This window comes from Macrosteles quadrilineatus, unplaced genomic scaffold (genome assembly GCF_028750875.1).
Source record: "Macrosteles quadrilineatus isolate MER2022 unplaced genomic scaffold, UCM_ALF_1.0 Scaffold_1__1_contigs__length_201487025, whole genome shotgun sequence".
Taxonomy (NCBI): Eukaryota; Metazoa; Arthropoda; class Insecta; order Hemiptera; family Cicadellidae; genus Macrosteles; species Macrosteles quadrilineatus.
Window position 1 is genome coordinate 79,177,906 of NW_026542594.1, and position 24,906 is coordinate 79,202,811.

The 24,906-nt window shown below is 36.9% G+C and overlaps 1 protein-coding gene across 1 annotated transcript in view; it reads left to right on the plus strand.

Moving 5' to 3' along the window:
* Positions 1-24,906, plus strand: part of LOC128983650 (protein hairless-like) — a 101,678-nt gene that overhangs the window by 46,544 nt on the left and 30,228 nt on the right. The window contains exon 4 of the mRNA XM_054403022.1: positions 12,892-13,390. Within this exon, the coding sequence (XP_054258997.1) occupies positions 12,892-13,390 (499 nt within the window). The remainder of the gene's footprint in view (positions 1-12,891; positions 13,391-24,906) is intronic.

A 24,906-nucleotide genomic window follows, 5' to 3' on the forward strand; every position in this document is an offset into this window, starting at 1 on the left:
TCGCAGACCTGTTTCCTTCCCTTCCAATAGCATTTTAGGATTGCAGATACCTTAATCTAATTGTCATAAACAGTTCCCACACTCCGGACAGCTCGCCTTGACTACTTCCTTCACCACTTCCTACGTCGCGGACCTGTTTTCCTCCCTTCCCATATAATTTTAGGAATGCAGATACCTTAATAATCTAATCGTCATAAACAGTTTCCACACTCGGGACAGCTCGCCTTGACTACTTCCTTCACCCCTTCCTACGTCGCGGACCCGTTTTCCTCCCTTCCCATAGAATTTTAGGAATGCAGATACCTACCTAAATCTAATCGTCTTTAAGAGTTTCCACACTCCAGACTGCTCACCTTTACTACTTCCTTCACCACTTCCTACGTCACGGACCTGAAGCTAGTACTGTATCGTCATTTGATTATATTTATGATCCATACCACCGATTATATTCTAATATCTGTGGAATAATTCTATCAGCTATTTATTTATCTACTGCATTCAAAAGTCAACAGCTGATCATGTCTTTGTTTATGTGTCAAATACTGCTTCCATAAGGATTACATTGAAACTTTGAGACCCAGTGGGGTGGATTCCTGAGAGACTTTTTGAACGCCATATAGATGTTGGCACTCACCGGTATGGTCTTTATCACCATGCAAAATTTGAAAACGATTGATTCAGCCGTCTAGGAGGAGTTTGCGTATTACGAAATGCATAAGAGTCGACGTATAAGAGCTTCGCTCAAAAACTGTACCAGTACTGTAGATACATCTTTTAATTTTAAAAATTATTAATCCTGATCCAATCATTTGTTTATTAGTTCAAATTTTTAAACAAAAAACTACCATATCAAAATTATTTAAACAAAATTATACATTGTAATGATCCTTCTGTTTTCATGAAAATAAGTATATTTTCATAAATATTTTAATCAAACTATTCTCATAATCGTAAAACATTAGAATCTTGGGAGCAGAACCTGTACCTCTTAACCTCTGCTGTTTGAACTGTCAAATTATATTATTTACAGCTGACTTAAATTAATATTAAGGGGGCGTAGCCCAAGGGAAATATAATAACAGAAATAGGTCTATATGTTAACCAGGCATATAAGCTACCTTCATACGAAATTTTATTTTAATCGGGTCAGTTGTTCTTACGTTATTAGGTAACAGACAGACACACAAACACACACCATCTCATTTTTATATATTAGTATAGATATAAATTATAAATATGTATATTCTTGAGGAGATCTTGATAGAGTTTATGATAAATGAAACATGAAACATTGCAAATTTTTGTTTAATACAAACGTTTTCAAGCAAAGAGAAATTAATGAAAAATGTAAAAATGAACAAAACAAATAAATATGAACTGTTTACAAATAGTTGAATTTTGAGAACATATGATTTAGTACAGATCAAAGAAAATAATAAAATCAGCCTAAAAGAAAATTAGAGTTCAGCTGAGTTGAATCACTTTTTTACTATATTAAATTTAAACCAGAGGAGAACTTCGTTTTCAGTACCAACTGGTGAGCCAATTCAGAATTTCTTAAGACCAGTTGGTTGCATTTAGGGGTTTGATGTGGGTTTACTTTGTGAAGGGCTTTAAGGGTATAGCATATATTCATTATTATATATATATGAATTTGAACGAATGGTGTTTTTGGCCTCTAGGGACCTCAAAATGAAAAATAAAATTGGTCCCGGGTCCAGGTCTTACCATGAGTACTATGGTAATAGCTTATTCCCTATATGGGAAATTCGCTAAAATAGAAAACTTAAAATATGAGATGATGAACGGGTAGGATCAACATTCAACCATTTATAATTAATTAATATTCGACGTTCCTTATTAGAGGTGTATCATATTTATTTGGATAATGAACATGTTTAAAAATTAACTTGTAGTTAATCACTATCCCAACATAAATAGTTAACAAGGAGTAAACGAAGGCTACAGACCGCTGGGTTTTACCACTACAAAGTAGGCGAGGAGGGTGCCGTCACTACTCCACGATAGTTCATTCTTACACACGATGAGGATGAGACAGTCTCCGCATTGGTATTGCAGTTACACTTATCGACACAGGCGGCAGCACCGGGTAAGCTGTTTCATACGTATAAAATGCACGCCATACCTGACTGGCTTATGGGAGAGCTGACTGGCTTTCGGGCGGGTGACTGCCACACCGAGTAAATTACCAGCGTAGTGACTGCCACTCCGGGTGGGTACAAAAGTATATATAGCCTATATATATATCTGTTAGCACGATAACTCGAACAAAAACTATCCAATTTTGATGAAATTTGGTATAAACGTGTAAAACTACATTTATTCAAGCGAGTTCGCGAACCAGCATGATCAGACCATGGGAACAGGGGTTTATGGGGTAAAAGTGGGTTTTTTTTTTCAAATTTTGACCTTAAAAACATAAAATTTTGGAATATCTTTCAAAACTATTTTGTAGAACTTAAAAAAAGAAATAATTTAGTATATTGAAGCATTTTTGTATGCCTAATGGTTACGGAGAAAATTCAAAAAAGTGTAAATTTAAAATTCCCACATTATTCTTCTGGAGAAAATGAAAACTGTTGTAGTTTACTTGTTTATGGATATATGTTGATCAAATTTGGCAAATTTATTTATTTCATACTATACTATTGATGTTTTTTCAAAAAACACTGTTTACCTCCCCTGTAGCAGCAAACCTAAGCACTCGTTAAATCTAATGTTATTTAAATTAGTAACAAATACGTTTTATTTATGGAAATATTTGAGTGAATATGTAATCAGACAAGTTGAAATTCGCTTAGTCTGCAGGTTTGCTGCGGCGGGGGTATTTTGTCCTTATTTTTGAGCCTATTTTAATTTATAAAGGGATTTTGCACACCTACAGAAAAATATCTTTCTAACAGTATGCGTAGAATTTCCCTACGGTGCACACGAACTGAGAAAATTGGTTTTAAAGAAACATGCTTGACTATTAATATACAGGGTGGCTGAAAAGTAACTTACACACCACCCCCCCCCCCCCCCTTAACTTTTCAACCATTTGAGATATTTGAAATCTGTGTGTGGCAACCTTCTTAGCTATGAGGGGCTACAATAATTATGGTCAATTAAAAAAAAAAAATTCCTTTAGGGATAGCGGTGATAGGGGTAGCTCAAAACTTTCAAATGACAAGTATAGTCGAGTTTGGTTTCATTTTACAGGTTTTGACTAAACATAACAATTAATATAAAGAAAATAGAAATCAGACCATTAATAACAAAATGGCAGTTCAAAATAAATTTTAATAACCATTGTCTCAATCATTTTATCTGCCATTTTGTTATTAATATCCGATTTCTATTATTTTTTTTATGTTAATTGTTATGTTTCGTCAAGACCTGTAAAATGATACCAAACTCGACTATACTTACTATTTGACAATTTTCAGCTACCCGCCTACCCGCTAACCCTAAGGGAATTTTTTTTTAAATTGCCCATAATTATTGTAGCCCGTCATATCCAAACAAGTTGCCGCAAACCGATTCCAAATATTTTAAATAGTTAAAGGGGGTGCAAGTTAATTTTCAGCCATCCTCATGGTTATTTGGATTTAAAAAATTTTAGGGTGCCATTTTGTTATAAGTGGGTTGAATTTGGTTTTCTTTATGTCAATTGTTATGTTTAGTCAAGACGAGTAAAATGATACCAAACTCGTCTGTACTTACCATTTGAAAATTTTGAGCTACCCCCTATCCTCGCTATTCCTAAGGGCAATATTTTCTAAATTGTCCATAATTATTGTAGCCCCTTATAGCTAAGAAGGTTGCCACAAACAGATTTCAAATATCTCAAATGGTTGAAAAGTTAAGGGGTTTCTGTATAGATGATACTCATTTTAGACCATTTACATGCTATTATTGCTATTCCAGTACATTAGGTATAAGTAAACTATCTTAATTCTCTGAATAAGAACCATTCGCTATCATGATTGCTGTTGTTCAGGCCTCTATGGACCTCAAAACGAAAAAGTAAATCGATCCTGGGTCAAGGTCTTAACCATGAGTACTACACCATGAGTACTATACCATGAGTATGGGAAATTCACTAAAAGAGAAACCACTAACCAAGAGTTATGAACTAACATTGGAAGTACAGCAAAAACATTAATATAATACTCAAATTAGCAAACGTAAACCTCAAACTAACATAACAAGGAAATAGTTTTTAAGTGTTTAGAGTCTGTTTAAAATTTCTAAAATGGTAATGAATTGTTTAACAAAGTAAACCCTTTCATTAGAATATACATTCTACATATAGTATAAATACATATACATGAACTTAAATGCCAAGTTCATAAACATAAACTAAATAAAAACAATCCATATATAAAGCCCCATGAACCTTTGAGAAAACTACAAGTCACACCCCCATAAACCATATACTTAAAATGTTCGTCATGATGGGAAAACTTGCGCAAAACTATCCATTATTTCATAAATTGCCCTTTAAGGTTGTAATTTCTATCTAAAGGAATCTTTCCATATACCTAATGTTAAAAATACCTCATCTGTACTGATTTCTATGTTATTCTTTCAATGTATTACCTTATTAAAATCTGGTGTGATAATTTTTTTGTATTCTGTTTTGTTTATTTTAGCTTATAGTCCAGGAGCTGAGGGGGGTTGAGGATGCATGAAAGTAGTACGCAATGTTATTGCTGATTATTGTAATATGGACTGTGGTGATCAAAATTACGTATGTCGCCTATTTCAAAAGTGGTCGATAAGGTGGGGGGGGGAGGGGGCAAACATGGCGGTTTGCGCTATGCGTTAAAACGCTGATATTTCGAAAACGGTAAAAGATAGAACATCGCTTAAAACGTCGTTGTAATTCTAAAAATGTGGACTACAATAATGGTTATTGAGTCCGAGGTCGTATCTCTATAAATAAACAAGTTATTGTATAAAATATGTAATAATGGACTTTACGTGTAGTTTTTTTTACCGAAAGTAGAATTAATTTGTGAGTGTCGCAAAGAAGTACTGTAATATCAAATATCTTTGCTGATAGTTGTAATATGGACTGTGGTGATAAAAAATACGCATGTCGCCTACTTTTTAGGTGGTCGAGAACTTGGGGGGATGGGGGCAAAGATGGCGGAACGCGCTATGCATTGAAACGACTGTAGCTCGATAACGGTACGAGATAGGACATCGGTTAAAACGTAGTTTTAATCCAAAAAATATGGCCAATAGAAAAGGGTTTTGGGTAAAAAGTTGTATCTGCACTAATAATTCACCTACTGTGGCTACATAGTTTAGCCATAAATATGAATCTGCTACTTACTGTCTCAACTGTACTTTGAATGTAAAAATTATCATATGATCAGCTGACTTTGGGACTGTTTGTAAATGTTATATTTGATTTTTATTGTAGTTCTTTCTTAATACAAAAGTGTTTAATGTTATAATCTCTTCTTTTAATTAACTTATTTTGTGTTAGTATTTTTATATAAGGCACAAGCCTTATTTGGTGACCCCTTATAGTACTTTTTACTGCCATTAATTCAATTAGACCACAATGAATAATCAAGAATCTTCTCCAACTCCTGGTACACCAGAGGCTTTACAAATCTCACCAATTCAAGTGAAAATTCCACCATTTTGGACAAAAAATGTTTCACTTTGGTTTCATCAAATTGAATGTCAGTTTTCTCTTCATGGAATTTCAAAGGAAAGAACTAAATACAATTATGTAATGAGCTCACTGGACAATGAAGTTGCAAGTCACCTTTCAGATTTTATTACCAAACCTTTGTCTCAAACTCCCTACTTTGAATTAAAGGAAAGGCTCTGCTCAGAATATGAAATTTCAGAAAATGCCAAACTAAAACAACTGACAACAGAAGTTTTTCTCGGAGATAAGAAGCCGACAACTCTTCTTCGTGAAATGAGAATCTTAGCAGGCACACAGGTAACTGACAGTTTTTTGAAAGTTATTTTTCTACAACGTCTACCTAATCACATTCGTACTGCTCTAGCTGCTTCTCAAACCAATTCTCTAGATGACTTAGCTAAATTAGGTGATCAAATAGCTGAACTATCAGCTATCGACAACTACGTTTGTGCTCATGGAGATGTAGCGCAATCTAGTGATTGGATTGTTAACTTAGAAAAACAAGTCAGTGAACTAACTCAGTCTATTGATGGACTTCTTAAGTTAAGTAAACGCAACTTTCCAGCCAAACATAAGAACAAGTACTATCCTAAAGAGAGAAATGATCAAGGTGAAATTTGCTAATATCATAACAAATTTGGTGAAAATGCTAAAAAATGTGTTCAACCTTGTTTGTTCACACCAAAAAAGAATGCACAACAGGAAAACTTCCTGCCCCGTCACTAAATGCGGCTCAGGATGACAGGGGCTTTCAATCTCGCTGCTTATTTGTAACTAACTTACCCTGTGGTCGTAAGTTTCTCGAGGATTCTGGAACAGACATATCTGTTTTGCCTCTCACAAACAAAGACAAATGTGCTGTAAGTAATAGACAATTATATGCTGCCAATGGTTCTGTTATCAAAACGTACGGTAAACAAGACATACAACTTGATCTAGGCTTGAAAAGAAAGTTTGCCTGGTCTTTCATAGTTGCAGACGTAACCCAACCCATAATTGGCGCAGACTTTTTATCACATTGTGGTTTACTTGTTGATATAAAAAATAAAAGACTAATCGATAACAGGACTCAATTATCTGTAATTGGAATTCAAAAACTTTCAAATCAACAATCTGTATTGGTTCTTGACCCAAAAGGTAAATACTCAAAACTTATCAACCAATATCCTAATTTACTGAAAGAAAATCCAAATTTTCAAGTTTCACAGGACCCAGTTTTTCACTCAATTCAGACAACAGGTCAGCCAGTGAACTTTAGAGCTAGACGTTTACCTCCAGAAAAACTTGCGGTAGCTAAAAAGGAGTTTCACAAGATGGTTGAGTTAGGCATTTGCAGGCCTTCAAAAAGCTGTTGGTCCAGTCCACTTCATTTAGTTCCTAAAACTGATGGTACATGGAGACCTTGCGGGGATTACCGTGCCCTAAATGCAAAAACAGTTCCTGATAGATATCCTATACCTTATTTGCATGATTTTAACAGCCAGTTAAATGGAAAAGCTATATTTTCCCAAATTGATCTTGTTCAGGCTTTTCATCACATTCCAGTAGCTCCTGATGACATTCCAAAAACTGCTGTCATAACGCCTTTTGGATTATTTGAATTTATAAAAATGCCATTTGGATTAAAGAATGCTGCACAAACTTTCCAGAGATATATTAATTCTCTTTTGAATGATCTAGAGTTTACCTTTTGTTACTTAGATGATATCCTGGTAGCATCCTCATCAGAAGATGAACATATTAATCACTTGCAAACCGTTTTTGATAGACTTAATAAGCATCACATTAATATTAATACGTCAAAGAGCGTATTTGGCGTGACTGAGACACAGTTTCTAAACAAGGAATATCTCCTCTTCCTGATAAAGTTGAAACTATTGTTAGTTGCAAACTTCCTGAAACCATTCTTGAGCTTCGTAGATTCCTTTACGTTCCTCGTTGACACTGGGAGGGGAGTACAGTAGACCCCCTCTTAACCGACCTCGTATTAACCGATAATCGGATTATCCGCCTTCGATCGTAAAATAATACAGTTTGTTTTAACCGACCTTGCTTTGAGAGCAGCTCGGTTTAACCGCCGCTTTCTAGGAATCTCGGCATTTCCGCTCCCACGCTGGGCGATGAGAACTGAACCATACGCTTATATCCACAGGATATGACTAACAATAAGTTATTTTGTGTTGATCACAAAAAATATTGCATAGCCTATTGTCAGTTTGTCATCATCGTTCGTAGCTCGAGCACATCTGATCTGATTTGTTATCTATGCGGCAAATTTATAACATCATAAAATGCGTTACGATTTTGAGAACTGATTACTGATTATCTTATCACCGGAGTAAACAAACAACGCAACTTGTAGGGAAGGCAGGGAACAACTCCAAGGTCAAGATAGTTTTTGTGCCTCAAGCCTCCAGTGAGAGGCTATAAATAAACGTCCTGTTTTGTAACAAAATGGTCGCTTGTATCTTTAATGCCGACAAAAGGTTCTGTACCGTATTACGATGTTTTTGGAAAGCATCCATTCATACATTACAGTACTAAAGTTATTTAAATAGGAATTTTATTGACTCTTGTCTAGTATTATAATATATTCCACTGAAAGTAGGCCTATTTGACTTAACCGTGTTTTGTGTTTATTTGTGAATTTTCTATAAATATGAAAAAGGAGATAAGAGTAGTTTATTTTATAAATAATACAAGTATGGCTTCAAAATAATGATTATATAATTCCAAATGAATAGCACTTCATTATGTTATGATTTTAGGGATTGCCCGTTTTATCCGTCCTTTTGAGTTATCCGACCTAGGTCCGGTCCCATTAGGGTCGGTTAAGAGGGGGTCTACTGTATGTGGCTACATAGTTTTGCCATAAATATGAATCTGCTACTTACTGTCACAACTGTACTTTGAATGTAAAAATTATCATATGATAAGCTGACTTTTGGACTGTTTGTAAATGTTATATTTGATTTTTATTGTAGTTCTTTCTTAATACAAAAGTGTTTAATGTTATAATCTCTTCTTTTAATTAACTTATTTTGTCTTAGTATTTTTATATAAGGCACAAGCCTTACTACCTTGAATTATCGTTGAACATTTTTGTATATTATAATAAGTATAATAGTTATTACATACCTGGATAATGCATTTTGATGTCTGCTCTGTTAAAAAAAAATTCCAAAGGACATGCAGTGTGTTTATAATATAAACTTTTTAATCATAATAAAACTAAGGAACATTTTTCAATATTAATCTTCTTGACTATTAATTAAATCTATATCGATTTCTTTGAATATAGACAAATTCACTTAGAAAAACACATAGAGATAATGTCATCATCCAAATTGTAAAATGCTAATTCTATTACAAAATCTCTCTGAAAACAACATTTGTTGTACGGTATAGTATTTTTTTGGTCGATTCCTTGGTCTTTATTTGGTTCTAGTACTATTTCAACATCATATGGCCGCATTACCTGCACGGGTTAACACTGGGGTTTTCAAATAAATGCCAACTTTTGTGAAGGTTCGGCCTGTGCCACAATTTCACCAAATCAAATTGCGCAATACTCCACATTGAATGCACCCATCGTTCATTGGTCATATGCTGTGTAATGCAATCTCATTTAAAAGTGGTCATCTATACACAGGAATAACTTCATGTTCATCCGATGCTCATTTATTCTTATTCCATTAATATCGTGCCAAATCTGGCGCCTGTTGTTCTCATTTTGAGAAACAATACCTCTGCGTGGTAGTCTTCCGACGTTATACATTATTACTGTGCAAAAGAACAATCCATTGAATAGTATTAAGTTAAGAGAGAAATAAAGACAACGAGGCTTTAAATAACCGGTTTTATCAATTTGTATTTATTTCTCCATTGAATAAATGTAACGGAAGTTGCCTCAACAATGTTTACAATATTTGACCATCCTATTACATAAATATATTACTTAATTTAATCTTCAAATGATCTGAACATTTTAACTTTCTTCGCGGAGAATTCTAATTTAACTATCCTATTGACACCAAGTAAATTAATATAGGCCTATTTATATTCACTGTGCTGTATATAAAAAAATATCCATTGAGAAACAAACAATTACACGTAATAAAAAACCTCACTAGTCCGCTGCATTATGATAGCTGAAAATTGTCTGAATAAAAACCGCCAAGCTACAAGATACAGAAGTTGGTACGCCTGCAGCTCCCTCCACAGCTGCGCGCGCTGCTGGCGCTGCCGCTCACCACATCCCCACATAAAAGACGACCAAGTGGTTTGTCGGTCATGTCCATTGAAGAGCAGTTGGTTTCTCGTATATAATAATTTAGTTTTACAGGCCGGCCAACTGGACTGACGATGAAATAACTTGTCGACGTACTGGTTTTCAGTATTTATCTATTTAATTTAAAAAGACGGTCTAGTGGGCAAACGACCAAGTATCTTGTCGGTCGACTGGTGGCCCCCCAATTGCATTAGGTATCAAAATTTAAGAAATAACTATCTGCTGAACATGCCAATGATAATATCAATGCCCCAATGTGCTTGTAGATGCGCTTCTTGTTTTGAAGTTACACAAAAATAACCTCTGTCATCACCAAAGATGTCAATAGCAATATGAAGTAGTACTTGGACCATTCAGACTGTGTTGTTGTCAAATTATTCATATATACTTCTTCAGCCTCCGTTAGCCGACAATGCTAGATAATAGTTGAGTGTTCCTTGTTTGTATGCCAGATTCTTTTTTAAGCTGAGTTGTACGTGATGAAGAATTATGTGTGTGTGTGTTTGTGTCCCATTGCCCTTTGATTCTCAAGGATCATTCATTGGCCAATTATTTATCACACCCAACTTTATAACTCCTTCCTTATATTATAAACTTGGAAAAAATACTATTTTATTATAAAAATAGTTTTTAGTGGACACTTACATAATAAGGATTAGTAGAGAGTAGTAAAATGACAAATCAGAGATGTGGCTTACAGAAAGAATCCATACATCAAAGTCAAATTCAAATAATCTAATTCATTAGACACATTCAAATGTGTACATTGAATGGCCATCCACCATTTATTTTAATTAAGGTCTGCCTCAGACACAATCATTCACAGCCTCTACTGAGATGAGATTCAATCTCTTGTTCAATGGTGCTGGCCAATGAGACAAGCCCTTGCACTTCTCAGCCGCATATAAGACCTAACAGTGTACTGCACTATCATTATTGGTATACGGTATACCCTACCAACACTCTAGGAGTCTCCAACCTACGGCCTGCGGGCCACATCCAGCCCACGAACAGATTTTAACCGGCACACAAAGGCCTACTGGGAAATTATTATTTTTATATTATCGGTATAAATTGATGATCGTCAAAGTTGCGGCAACACCCGTAAGTAAATGTTGCTGTCTCAGTAATAATGCGGTCGGTATTCGCGATCATGACTTCTCTTGTAGGTAAATGTTGCAGTCTCCGTGATAACGTGATTGTCATTCGCAATTGTGGCCTCACTCGTGAGCATACAGTAGACTCCCTCTTATCCTGGGATATGGTTTTTCCAGTTAAACCGACGTCCCCAAAAACTTGTTAAAACGGACCGTTTAAATGCATACTGTATACAGTATTTGACTTAAATTTAGGAGAGCATTGTATTTAGACACGTGATCACTTCAGATCACTCAAATCTTTCCCACGAGAACAGTCGTTTCAGTACCGCCCACTTCCTGCTGATCTAGTCCGGTTAAACCAATGTGCTGATAAAAATTTTCCGTTTAAAGAGATGTCATGTCAGCCGAGTGTAGTCCGGTTAAAAGGTGTCCTAGTCCAGATAAGAGGGAGTCTACTTTATTATTTGGTGGCTTTGGTGATACCGCGATCGACACTCACAGTCGCGGCAATAACTGTAAGTAAATGTTGTGGTCTCGGTGATACCATGATCTTCACTCATGGTCGCGGCAATACCCGTAAGTAAATGTTGTGGTCTCGGTGATAAAGTGATCCTCATTCACAATCGCGACACTCACGACACGTGCATATTTTGTGGTCTTGGTGATACCACGATCGTCTCCCGCCATTGGGACTGCACTGTGAACATCTCTTGTGATATCAGTAAAATTTCTGTCATGATCTCCATTGATCGTGATTTGCTTATGATGTTAAAAGAGAGCCCATGGAACGTTGTCAATGAATGGAGACTTATTAGTTATTGGTGATCATTGTAGTCCTTGGTCCATACCGAATTCAATTACGATTCTCGGTGCACAGGTTGGCTGGATACCTAGATGCCCTTTTTAAATATGTGTATAGTACATCTCTCACACTTTCCACGTTTTTCCTCAATAAAATGAAATTAGCTGTAAGTATGTGCCTAGTGATCGAGCTATCTTAATACAGATCTTCCAAGCTAAGTGAACCTGAATTGAAAACAATCCTAAGGATCAGGACAACAAACCTAACCCTGATTTGGCTGACCTTAAAATGGCAAATAAAAAATAATTTTCCCTAAAATGTCTGTTAATTTTAGCTTTACACTCCTTGTTTACTTATTTACAACTATTCTAATCGTCATTACAATTAAATGTTAAATCAATTAAACTTGGTAGTAGGCCTACATCGATAGTATTTGGTGTTGTGTCATCCTGTGTTTTCATCAGTCCTACTTAAAAACTTCCATTATGGACTTTATACTAAACTCCCCTCGCACTCCCCCTTCCATGCGCGCCGCTCTTCCTCTATCAGACCGAACAGCTGTGTCTTGAGCGAGTCTAAATTGCCTAAATTCCTTCCATTCGTTATCTAACCAAGGCTGTTTCCTAATAAAAGTATAAGATTTTGGTTGTGACTTTAGTTTAAAGGCTTTGGTTTTAAGGGTGTATTCAAAAACTGGAGCATGGCTCTATGAATTTTGTGGCTGTAAAATAAATTGTCATTTTAGTCCATTTTAATTTAGGTAACAGAGGTAGGATAACATTGTCATTCTCACTCTCAATCCCATTCTCGACTACGACCCTTGAGCTCACTTCAACTGGCAGGTGATCAGAACCTGGGCAACTGATAACCTTAAAATTGTTTACTACACCTAAAAAATCCATAGATACTGCAGCTAAATCAATTATTAGCTTCTTGACAATTATTTTCCATCCATTTTTACAATTAAATTATGACTAGTCTTTCACAGAATCAATTTTCATAGTTTTCCATCATTTTTCAGGTAACTCAAATGTTGTGGGAGCGGGTAGTAAGAGCCGATCCTGGAATTGTATCACCACGAAAAAGGATTTTGAGGGAGCTGGAGAAAGTGACTCTGGAAGACCAGAACAACTCAAAGCGTCAGCGTGCGCGGCCAAGTCCTGAGCAACCCAAGCCTTCAGCTGTCGGTAGCCACAGTATCACATCCATCCTGGCCCGTGAAGACGAACCTTCCTTCTTACGTAGTCTCCTGCGCTCGTCTCCTCCTCCTCCTCCTCCTGTTCACGCACCCACCATTCATCCTTTGTACCCTTACTCCTCACCTTCTCCATCATACGTGTCTCCTACCTCCAACTTCTACTCCCCTCTCCCTAGCTACCGAGGATCCCCCAGTGTTTGGGGCATGCATCATTACCCCCTGAGAAACTCTTACCCAGTCCCATCATTTACACCCGTCACTACGCCACCTTGGAATGTTCCTTACCAGCCAATTGACATTAAAAGAGAAGACTGCACTTCAGGTAAATTTTGTGTAATTATACTCTGTATGTATAAGCATTATATTTTTTTTTGTATTTACTAAACAATAAAATAAGAAAAACATTTTCCTATTTTCTCTCAGTACAGTATAGATCCCCATCTGTGGTGTATTGCAAGTCTCAAAGTTATTATTCGCTAGATTATTACCATATGAATTAAAAAAATAACTCGATCAATCTGTAAAACAAGTGTGTTTTACTGTAGATGTTGTATTTTCCTAATAGCAAATAAGTGTATTGAGCTTAAATGTAATTTCCCACATGGGGAATAAACTATTACCATAGGTCTTATGGTAAGACCTATACCCAGGACTGATTAACTTTTCGTTTTGATGTCTCCAGAGGCCAACAATACTATCTTTTCAAATTCATATACCTAAATGTTAGGGATGGACGGAATTGAATTTTTGGTTGGAGACGCTACGGGATTTTTATTTACTTCCCGATTTTTTGGGATGAGACGTGATATTTATTTCCTTCCCAATATTTAGGACGGGACAGTAGTTTTCCCCACACAAAAGAATTATTTGTTTAAAATTGTAGATTAAATATTCTTGCAGATAGCAGTAAAGAAATACCCCCGCCGCAGCAAATCTGCAGACTTAGCGAATTTTCATTTGCCTGGTTGGATTTTCACTTGTTTGGCCACACGGCTAGTTCAGCGCTGAGATGCGTTAGTTCTCCGACTCGCCATCACATGTCACTAGGACGTCAACTCGGGCTGCTTCTGTGCGTTTTTTTGTTTTTGATTGTTACTAGAAATCGTCATCACAGTCTAATATTAAGGGTAGTGATGTGTCGGTTCCGGTAAAAAAAAGAAATTTGGGTCAAATTTACACATTCTTAAATAGATTTTAAACACTTGCGTTTATTTTAAAATTACAAATCCTTCTGCTGGTAGCAGTACTTCCAACTCTTGATATTGAGTAATTGTAAGTTTGCACAATAATGCAATAATTGCATTGATAATCATGAAATCAACCGTATTTTATTTGATTTTCTAACTAAAATAACCACTAAAACTGACACGATAAAGCAGTGCCAAAACAAACGGAGTCTAGTCTGATATCATCATCCTTAGCTCATATGTGTATTCATATTATACTAATTTAGTAATTTTACATATATCTTTGTGAAAATACTAAAATCATTTTGTGCGAATACTATTTGTCCAAAGGCCTTGTTATTATGGCCAAAAAATTTAAGTTTTTACAAATAGAAAAAATAGCCTGAATAATTCTTCCGTTTATTTTTAATTTAAAAGAAATTTTAACGATAAAAACGTCAAACAATTTATGTCTGCTTTACAACAGAGTCATGGCTTAATCCTATACTCTAATACGAGCAATGTTTGTATGTATGTATGCTTGCTTGCTTGCTTGCTTGTACCAAGATCTCGAAAACGGCTCCGACGATTTTCTTCAAATGTTGTAAATAGTTTATTTCTGGCCTAAAAACGAGTTTACTGCAGTTAGAACTGCCAACAAAAATCTAAATACGTAGAAAAATGAAACTAAAAATCACATTTTTTTAACATTAGTCTTATGGGTTGCTAGGTAACCATGTTGGCTGAATTAAATAACAAGGAAAAAGTAAACAAAAAACTTGTAATTTGTCTATCCACAGTACAATAGCAAAACAAAATACAGTACAAAAGGAAAAACATCAGTTGTTACTATTGAGCAAAGATTATACTGAAGATTACTAGATTCTATAGTCAAGGGTAGCGGTGTGTGGAGTGTGGGATCTGTTTATGACGATTAGATTACGGTATCTGCAATCCTTAAATGCTATGGAAAGGGAGGAAAACAGGTCCATGACATAGGAAGTAGTGAAGGAAGTAGTAAAGGCGAGCAGTCTGGAGTGTGGGAACTGTTTATGACGATTAAATTAAGGTATCTGCAATCCTAAAATGTAATGGTAGGGAGGAAAACAGGTCCATGACGTAGGAAATGGGGAAGGAAGTTGTAAGGCTAGCAGTGCAGAGTGTGGGGACCGTCTGTGGCATTTATGTATCTGCAATTCTAAAATAGTATAAAATACCCCCGCCGCAGCAAACCTGCCGACTAAGCGAATTTCCATTTGTCTGAATTGATTTTCAGTTAAATATATTTTAATAACATTAGGTTTAACGAGTACCTAGGTTTGCTGCTACAAGGAAACTAATAAAGTGTGTTTTTGAGTAAAATATTGATAGCTTAGTACAAAATAAATAAATTTGCCAAGTTTGATCAAAATATATTCATAAACAAGCAAACTACAACATTTGACAATATTCTCCATAAGAATAACATGGGAATTTTAAATTTACAATTTTTTTAATTTTCTCCGTTACTAATAATCGAACAAAAATACTTGTATATACTAAATTATTTGTTTTTTTAAGCTCTTTAAAAAGGTCTAAGAGAAATTGGGAAATTTTGTGTTTTGAGGGTCAAAAGTGAGATAAACCAATTTTTACCCCATAAAACCCCCCGTAAAGCCCCGTTCCCATGGTCCGATCGTGCTGGTTCGCGAACTCATTCAAGTTTATCCCGCTTTACACCTTTAAACCAAATTTCATCAAAATCGGACAAAAATTACTCAAGTTATCGCGTTCACGGACGTATATATATATATATATATGTCTATATATATATATAAGTCTATATATATATATAAATCTATATATATATATATATATATATATATATAAATTTGAACGAATAGTGTTTTTGGCCTCTGGGGACATCAAAATGAAAAAGTAAATCGGTCCCGGGTCTAGGTCTTACCGTGCCACCTACAGTAATAGCTACTTCCCTATAGGGAAATTCGCTAAAAGGAGGGCAAACAGGTCTACGACATAGGGAGTGGTGAAGGAAGTAGTAAGGGTGAGCAGTCCGGAGTGTGGGAATTGTTAATAACGATTAGATCAAGTTATCTACAATCCTAAAATGCTATGGGAAGGGAGGGAATCAGGTCCGCGGCGTAGGAAGTGATGAAGGAAGTAGTAAAGGCGAGCATTCTGGAGCGTGAAAACTGTTTATGACGATTAGATTAATGAATCTGCAATCCTAAAGTGCTATGGGAATGGAGAGAAACAGATCCGCGACGTAGGAAGTGATGAAGGAAGTAGTAAAGGCGAGCAGTCTGGAGGGTGAAAACTGTTTATGACGATTAGATTAAGGAATCTGCAATCCTAAAATGCTATGGGAATGGAGGGAAACAGGTCCGCGACGTAGGAAGTGATGAAGGAAGTAGTAAAGGCGAGCAGTCTGGAGCGTGAAAACTGTTTATGACGATTAGATTAAGGAATCTGCAATCCTAAAGTGCTATGGGAATGGAGGGAAAGAGGTCCGCGACGTAGTCCGGAGTGTGGGAAATGTTTATGACGGTTAGAGTTATTTGTAAGTTTGATAGAAAATTTGATAAATTTGATAGAAGTATACAAATAGAAAAAATAGCCTGAATAATTCTTCCGTTTATTTTTAATTTAAAAGAAATTTTAACGATAAAAACGTCAAACAATTTATGTCTGCTTTACAACAGAGTCATGGCTTAATCCTATACTCTAATACGAGCAATGTTTGTATGTATGTATGCTTGCTTGCTTGCTTGCTTGTACCAAGATCTCGAAAACGGCACCGACGATTTTCTTCAAATGTTGTAAATAGTTTATTTCTGGCCTAAAAACGAGTATACTGCAGTTAGAACTGCCAACAAAAATCTAAATACGTAGAAAAATGAAACTAAAAATCACATTTTTTTAAGATTAGTCTTATGGGTTGCTAGGTAACCATGTTGGCTGAATTAAATAACAAGGAAAAAGTAAACAAAAAACTTGTAATTTGTCTATCCACAGTACAATAGCAAAACAAAATACAGTACAAAAGGAAAAACATCAGTTGTTACTATTGAGCAAAGATTATACTGAAGATTACTAGATTCTATAGTCAAGGGTAGCGGTGTGTGGAGTGTGGGATCTGTTTATGACGATTAGATTACGGTATCTGCAATCCTTAAATGCTATGGAAAGGGAGGAAAACAGGTCCATGACATAGGAAGTAGTGAAGGAAGTAGTAAAGGCGAGCAGTCTGGAGTGTGGGAACTGTTTATGACGATTAAATTAAGGTATCTGCAATCCTAAAATGTAATGGTAGGGAGGAAAACAGGTCCATGACGTAGGAAATGGGGAAGGAAGTTGTAAGGCTAGCAGTGCAGAGTGTGGGGACCGTCTGTGGCATTTATGTATCTGCAATTCTAAAATAGTATAAAATACCCCCGCCGCAGCAAACCTGCCGACTAAGCGAATTTCCATTTGTCTGAATTGATTTTCAGTTAAATATATTTTAATAACATTAGGTTTAACGAGTACCTAGGTTTGCTGCTACAAGGAAACTAATAAAGTGTGTTTTTGAGTAAAATATTGATAGCTTAGTACAAAATAAATAAATTTGCCAAGTTTGATCAAAATATATTCATAAACAAGCAAACTACAACATTTGACAATATTCTCCATAAGAATAACATGGGAATTTTAAATTTACAATTTTTTTAATTTTCTCCGTTACTAATAATCGAACAAAAATACTTGTATATACTAAATTATTTGTTTTTTTAAGCTCTTTAAAAAGGTCTAAGAGAAATTGGGAAATTTTGTGTTTTGAGGGTCAAAAGTGAGATAAACCAATTTTTACCCCATAAAACCCCCCGTAAAGCCCCGTTCCCATGGTCCGATCGTGCTGGTTCGCGAACTCATTCAAGTTTATCCCGCTTTACACCTTTAAACCAAATTTCATCAAAATCGGACAAAAATTACTCAAGTTATCGCGTTCACGGACGTATATATATATATATATATATGTCTATATATATATATATAAGTCTATATATATATAAATCTATATATATATATATATAAATTTGAACAAATAGTGTTTTTGGCCTCTGGGGACATCAAAATGAAAAAGTAAATCGGTCCCGGGTCTAGGTCTTACCGTGCCACCTACGGTAATAGCTACTTCCCTATAGGGAAATTCGCTAAAAGGAGGGCAAACAGGTCTACGACATAGGGAGTGGTGAAGGAAGTAGTAAGGGTGAGCAGTCCGGAGTGTGGGAATTGTTAATAACGATTAGATCAAGTTATCTACAATCCTAAAATGCTATGGGAAGGGAGGGAATCAGGTCCGCGACGTAGGAAGTGATGAAGGAAGTAGTAAAGGCGAGCATTCTGGAGCGTGAAAACTGTTTATGACGATTAGATTAATGAATCTGCAATCCTAAAGTGCTATGGGAATGGAGAGAAACAGATCCGCGACGTAGGAAGTGATGAAGGAAGTAGTAAAGGCGAGCAGTCTGGAGGGTGAAAACTGTTTATGACGATTAGATTAAGGAATCTGCAATCCTAAAATGCTATGGGAATGGAGGGAAACAGGTCCGCGACGTAGGAAGTGATGAAGGAAGTAGTAAAGGCGAGCAGTCTGGAGCGTGAAAACTGTTTATGACGATTAGATTAAGGAATCTGCAATCCTAAAGTGCTATGGGAATGGAGGGAAACAGGTCCGCGACGTAGTCCGGAGTGTGGGAAATGTTTATGACGGTTAGATTAAGGTATCTACAATCCTAAAATGCTATGGGAATGGAGGGAAACAGGTCTGCGACGTAGGAAGAGGTGAAGGAAGTAGTAAAGGCAAGCAGCCCAGAGTGTTGGAACTGTTAATGACGATTAGATTAGGGTATCTGCAATCTTAAAATGCCATTGGAAGGGAGAGAAACAGGTCCGCGACGTAGGAAGTGGTGAAGGAAGTAGTAAAGGTGAGCAGTCTGGAGTCTGGGAACTGTTTATGGGAATTACATTAAAAGGTATCTACAATCCTACAATGCTACGAGAAGGGAGTAAAACATGTCCATGACGTAGGAAATGGTGTAGGAAGTAGTAATGCTAGCAGCGCAGAGTGTGGGAACTGCATTTATGTATCTGCAATTCTAAAATGGTATAGGGAAGGAGGGCAAACAGGTCCACGACGTAGGGAGTGGTGAAGTAAGTAGTGAAGGTTAGCAGTTTGGAGATTGGGAGTGGATTAATGTATCTGCAATACTTTTCAGAGTAAAGTAACAATTTCCCCCGAGCAAAGCTGGTTATTGGGTTTATGACGATAAGATTAAGGAATCTAGAATCCTAAAATGCTATGGGAATGGAGGGAAACTGGTCCGCGACGTAGGAAGTGATGAAGGAAGTAGTAAAGGAGAGCAGCCTGGAGTGTGAAAACTGTTTATGACGATTAGATTAAGGAATCTGCAATCCTAAAATGCTATGGGAATGGAGGGAAACAGGTCCGCGACGTAGGAAGTGGTGAAGGAAGTAGTAAAGGTGAGCAGTCTGGAGTCTGGGAACTGTTTATGGGAATTACATTAAGGTATCTACAATCCTAAAATGCTACGAGAAGGGAGGAAAACAGGTCCATGACGTAGGAAATTGTGTAGGAAGTAGTACTGCTAGCAGTGCAGAGTGTGGGAACTGTCTGTGGCATTTATGTATCTGCAATTCTAAAATGGTATAGTGAAGGAGGGCAAACAGGTCCACGACGTAGGAAGTGATGAAGGAAGTAGTAAAGGCGAGCAGTCTGGAGTGTGAAAACTGTTTATGACGATTAGATTAAGGAATCTGCAATCCTAAAATGCTATGGGAAGGGAGGGAAACAGGTTCACGATGTAGGAAGTGGTGAAGGAAGTAGTAAAGGTGAGCAGTCCGGAGTGTGGGAACTGTTAATAACGATTAGATCAAGTTACCTACAATCCTAAAATGCTATGGGAAGGGAGGGAATCAGGTCCGCGACGCAAGAAGTGGTGAAGGAAGTAGTAAAAGTGAGCAGTCCGGAGTGTGGGAAATGTTTATGACGATTAGATTAAGGTATCTACAATCCTAAAATACTATGGGAATGGAGGGAAACAGGTCTGCGACGTAGGAAGAGGTGAAGGAAGTAGTAAAGGCAAGCAGCCTGGAGTGTTGGAACTGTTAATGACGATTAGATTAGGGTATCTGCAATCCTAAAATGCCATTGGAAGGGAGAGAAACAGGTCCGCGACGTAGGAAGTGGAGAAGGAAGTAGTAAAGGTGAGCAGTCTGGAGTCTGGGAACTGTTTATGGGAATTACATTAAGGTATCTACAATCCTAAAATGCTACAAGAAGGGAGGAAAACATGTCCATGACGTTGGAAATGGCGTAGGAAGTAGTAATGCTAGCAGTGCAGAGTGTGGGAACTGCATTTATGTATCTGCAATTAAAAAATGGTATAGGGAAGGAGGGCAAACAGGTCCACGACGTAGGGAGTGGTGAAGTAAGTAGTGAAGGTTAGCAGTTTGGAGATTGGGAGTGGATTAATGTATCTGCAATACTTTTCAGAGTAAAGTAACAATTTCCCTCGAGCAAAGCTGGTTATTGGGTTTATGACGATAAGATTAAGGAATCTAGAATCCTAAAATGCTATGGGAATGGAGGGAAACTGGTCCGCGACGTAGGAAGTGATGAAGGAAGTAGTAAAGGAGAGCAGCCTGGAGTGTGAAAACTGTTTATGACGATTAGATTAAGGAATCTGCAATCCTAAAATGCTATGGGTATGGAGGGAAACAGGTCCGCGACGTAGGAAGTGGTGAAGGAAGTAGTAAAGGTGAGCAGTCTGGAGTCTGGGAACTGTTTATGGGAATTACATTAAGGTATCTACAATCCTAAAATGCTACGAGAAGGGAGGAAAACAGGTCCATGACGTAGGAAATTGTGTAGGAAGTGTTTGTATATTACTTAAAAGTCTTTTTTTTAAATAATTTGTTTAACATATGTTGTCAATAATAATTAAGCAATGATATTGATTGAAAACAGTAATACAATAATTGGTAAATTCAAAGAGCTATTTAGTCGAAATGGGATCCCTATGTATTTGGTGGCTGATAATCAACCATTTAATAGCTATGAAATGAAACAGTTTTCTATAAATTGGAATTTTACAATAATCACATCAAGTCCTCACTATCCAAAAAGTAATGGACTAGCAGAAAAGGCTGTAGGAATTGTAAAGAAAATGTTACAGAAGAGTGCTGAAAGTAAACAGGATTTTGAACTCTTCTTATTAAATTATAGAAACTCACCTGTTGCAAACCTGGACTATTCACCTTCTCAGCTTTTAAACAGCAGACACATAAGATCAAAACTACCTATACCAAACAGTTATTTACAGCCTAAAACAGTTTCTTTTGAGGTACATGAAAGCATAAATGAAAGCAAAAGGTATCAAGAACAAATGTATAACAGATCAGCCTTGAAAAAAGAAGATGAATTCCAAGTTGGAGAAGAGGTTTTAGTACAGGATATTAAAACAAAATTTTGGAATCCTGGTGTGATTTTTAAAAAATTACCGGAACCTCGTTCTTATTTGGTAAAATTAGAAAGTAATATTGTTTTAAGAAGAAACACACACCATATAAGAAAAATTAAATCTATGTTAAAAAAGAAGGACAGTCAAGACGGCTAAAAAAGGGAGATGTTTGTATATTACTTAAAAGTCTTTGTTTAAAATAATTTGTTTAACATATGTTGTCAATAATAATTAAGCAATGATATTGATTGAAAACAGTAATAGAATAAAGAGAAACAACTTGAATGTTAAAAAAATACTTTTTACTTTTTATCATTATCAAATTAAACAGGAAGTAGTAATGCTAGCAGTGCAGAGTGTGGGAACTGTCTGTGGCATTTATGTATCTGCAATTCTAAAATGGTATAGTGAAGGAGGGCAAACAGGTCCACGACGTAGGAAGTGATGAAGGAAGTAGTAAAGGCGAGCAGTCTGGAGTGTGAAAACTGTTTATGACGATTAGATTAAGGAATCTGCAATCCTAAAATGCTATGGGAAGGGAGGGAAACAGGTTCACGATGTAGGAAGTGGTGAAGGAAGTAGTAAAGGTGAGCAGTCCAGAGTGTGGGAACTGTTAATAACGATTAGATCAAGTTCCCTACAATCCTAAAATGCTATGGGAAGGGAGGGAATCAGGTCTGCGACACAAGAAGTGGTGAAGGAAGTAGTAAAAGTGAGCAGTCCGGAGTGTGGGAAATGTTTATGACGATTAGATTAAGGTATCTACAATCCTAAAATGCTATGGGAATGGAGGGAAACAGGTCTGCGACGTAGGAAGAGGTGAAGGAAGTAGTAAAGGCAAGCAGCCTGGAGTGTTGGAACTGTTAATGACGATTAGATTAGGGTATCTGCAATCCTAAAATGCCATTGGAAGGGAGAGAAACAGGTCCACGACGTAGGAAGTGGAGAAGGAAGTAGTAAAGGTGAGCAGTCTGGAGTCTGGGAACTGTTTATGGGAATTACATTAAGGTATCTACAATCCTAAAATGCTACAAGAAGGGAGGAAAACATGTCCATGACGTAGGAAATGGTGTAGGAAGTAGTAATGCTAGCAGCGCAGAGTGTGGGAACTGCATTTATGTATCTGCAATTCTAAAATGGTATAGGGAAGGAGGGCAAACAGGTCCACGACGTAGGGAGTGGTGAAGTAAGTAGTGAAGGTTAGCAGTTTGGAGATTGGGAGTGGATTAATGTATCTGCAATACTTTTCAGAGTAAAGTAACAATTTCCCCCGAGCAAAGCTGGTTATTGGGTTTATGACGATAAGATTAAGGAATCTAGAATCCTAAAATGCTATGGGAATGGAGGGAAACTGGTCCGCGACGTAGGAAGTGATGAAGGAAGTAGTAAAGGAGAGCAGCCTGGAGTGTGAAAACTGTTTATGACGATTAGATTAAGGAATCTGCAATCCTAAAATGCTATGGGAATGGAGGGAAACAGGTCCGCGACGTAGGAAGTGGTGAAGGAAGTAGTAAAGGTGAGCAGTCTGGAGTCTGGGAACTGTTTATGGGAATTACATTAAGGTATCTACAATCCTAAAATGCTACGAGAAGGGAGGAAAACAGGTCCATGACGTAGGAAATTGTGTAGGAAGTAGTACTGCTAGCAGTGCAGAGTGTGGGAACTGTCTGTGGCATTTATGTATCTGCAATTCTAAAATGGTATAGTGAAGGAGGGCAAACAGGTCCACGACGTAGGAAGTGATGAAGGAAGTAGTAAAGGCGAGCAGTCTGGAGTGTGAAAACTGTTTATGACGATTAGATTAAGGAATCTGCAATCCTAAAATGCTATGGGAAGGGAGGGAAACAGGTTCACGATGTAGGAAGTGGTGAAGGAAGTAGTAAAGGTGAGCAGTCCGGAGTGTGGGAACTGTTAATAACGATTAGATCAAGTTACCTACAATCCTAAAATGCTATGGGAAGGGAGGGAATCAGGTCCGCGACGCAAGAAGTGGTGAAGGAAGTAGTAAAAGTGAGCAGTCCGGAGTGTGGGAAATGTTTATGACGATTAGATTAAGGTATCTACAATCCTAAAATACTATGGGAATGGAGGGAAACAGGTCTGCGACGTAGGAAGAGGTGAAGGAAGTAGTAAAGGCAAGCAGCCTGGAGTGTTGGAACTGTTAATGACGATTAGATTAGGGTATCTGCAATCCTAAAATGCCATTGGAAGGGAGAGAAACAGGTCCGCGACGTAGGAAGTGGAGAAGGAAGTAGTAAAGGTGAGCAGTCTGGAGTCTGGGAACTGTTTATGGGAATTACATTGAGGTATCTACAATCCTAAAATGCTACAAGAAGGGAGGAAAACATGTCCATGACGTTGGAAATGGCGTAGGAAGTAGTAATGCTAGCAGTGCAGAGTGTGGGAACTGCATTTATGTATCTGCAATTAAAAAATGGTATAGGGAAGGAGGGCAAACAGGTCCACGACGTAGGGAGTGGTGAAGTAAGTAGTGAAGGTTAGCAGTTTGGAGATTGGGAGTGGATTAATGTATCTGCAATACTTTTCAGAGTAAAGTAACAATTTCCCTCGAGCAAAGCTGGTTATTGGGTTTATGACGATAAGATTAAGGAATCTAGAATCCTAAAATGCTATGGGAATGGAGGGAAACTGGTCCGCGACGTAGGAAGTGATGAAGGAAGTAGTAAAGGAGAGCAGCCTGGAGTGTGAAAACTGTTTATGACGATTAGATTAAGGAATCTGCAATCCTAAAATGCTATGGGTATGGAGGGAAACAGGTCCGCGACGTAGGAAGTGGTGAAGGAAGTAGTAAAGGTGAGCAATCTGGAGTCTGGGAACTGTTTATGGGAATTACATTAAGGTATCTACAATCCTAAAATGCTACGAGAAGGGAGGAAAACAGGTCCATGACGTAGGAAATTGTGTAGGAAGTGTTTGTATATTACTTAAAAGTCTTTTTTTTAAATAATTTGTTTAACATATGTTGTCAATAATAATTAAGCAATGATATTGATTGAAAACAGTAATACAATAATTGGTAAATTCAAAGAGCTATTTAGTCGAAATGGGATCCCTATGTATTTGGTGGCTGATAATCAACCATTTAATAGCTATGAAATGAAACAGTTTTCTATAAATTGGAATTTTAC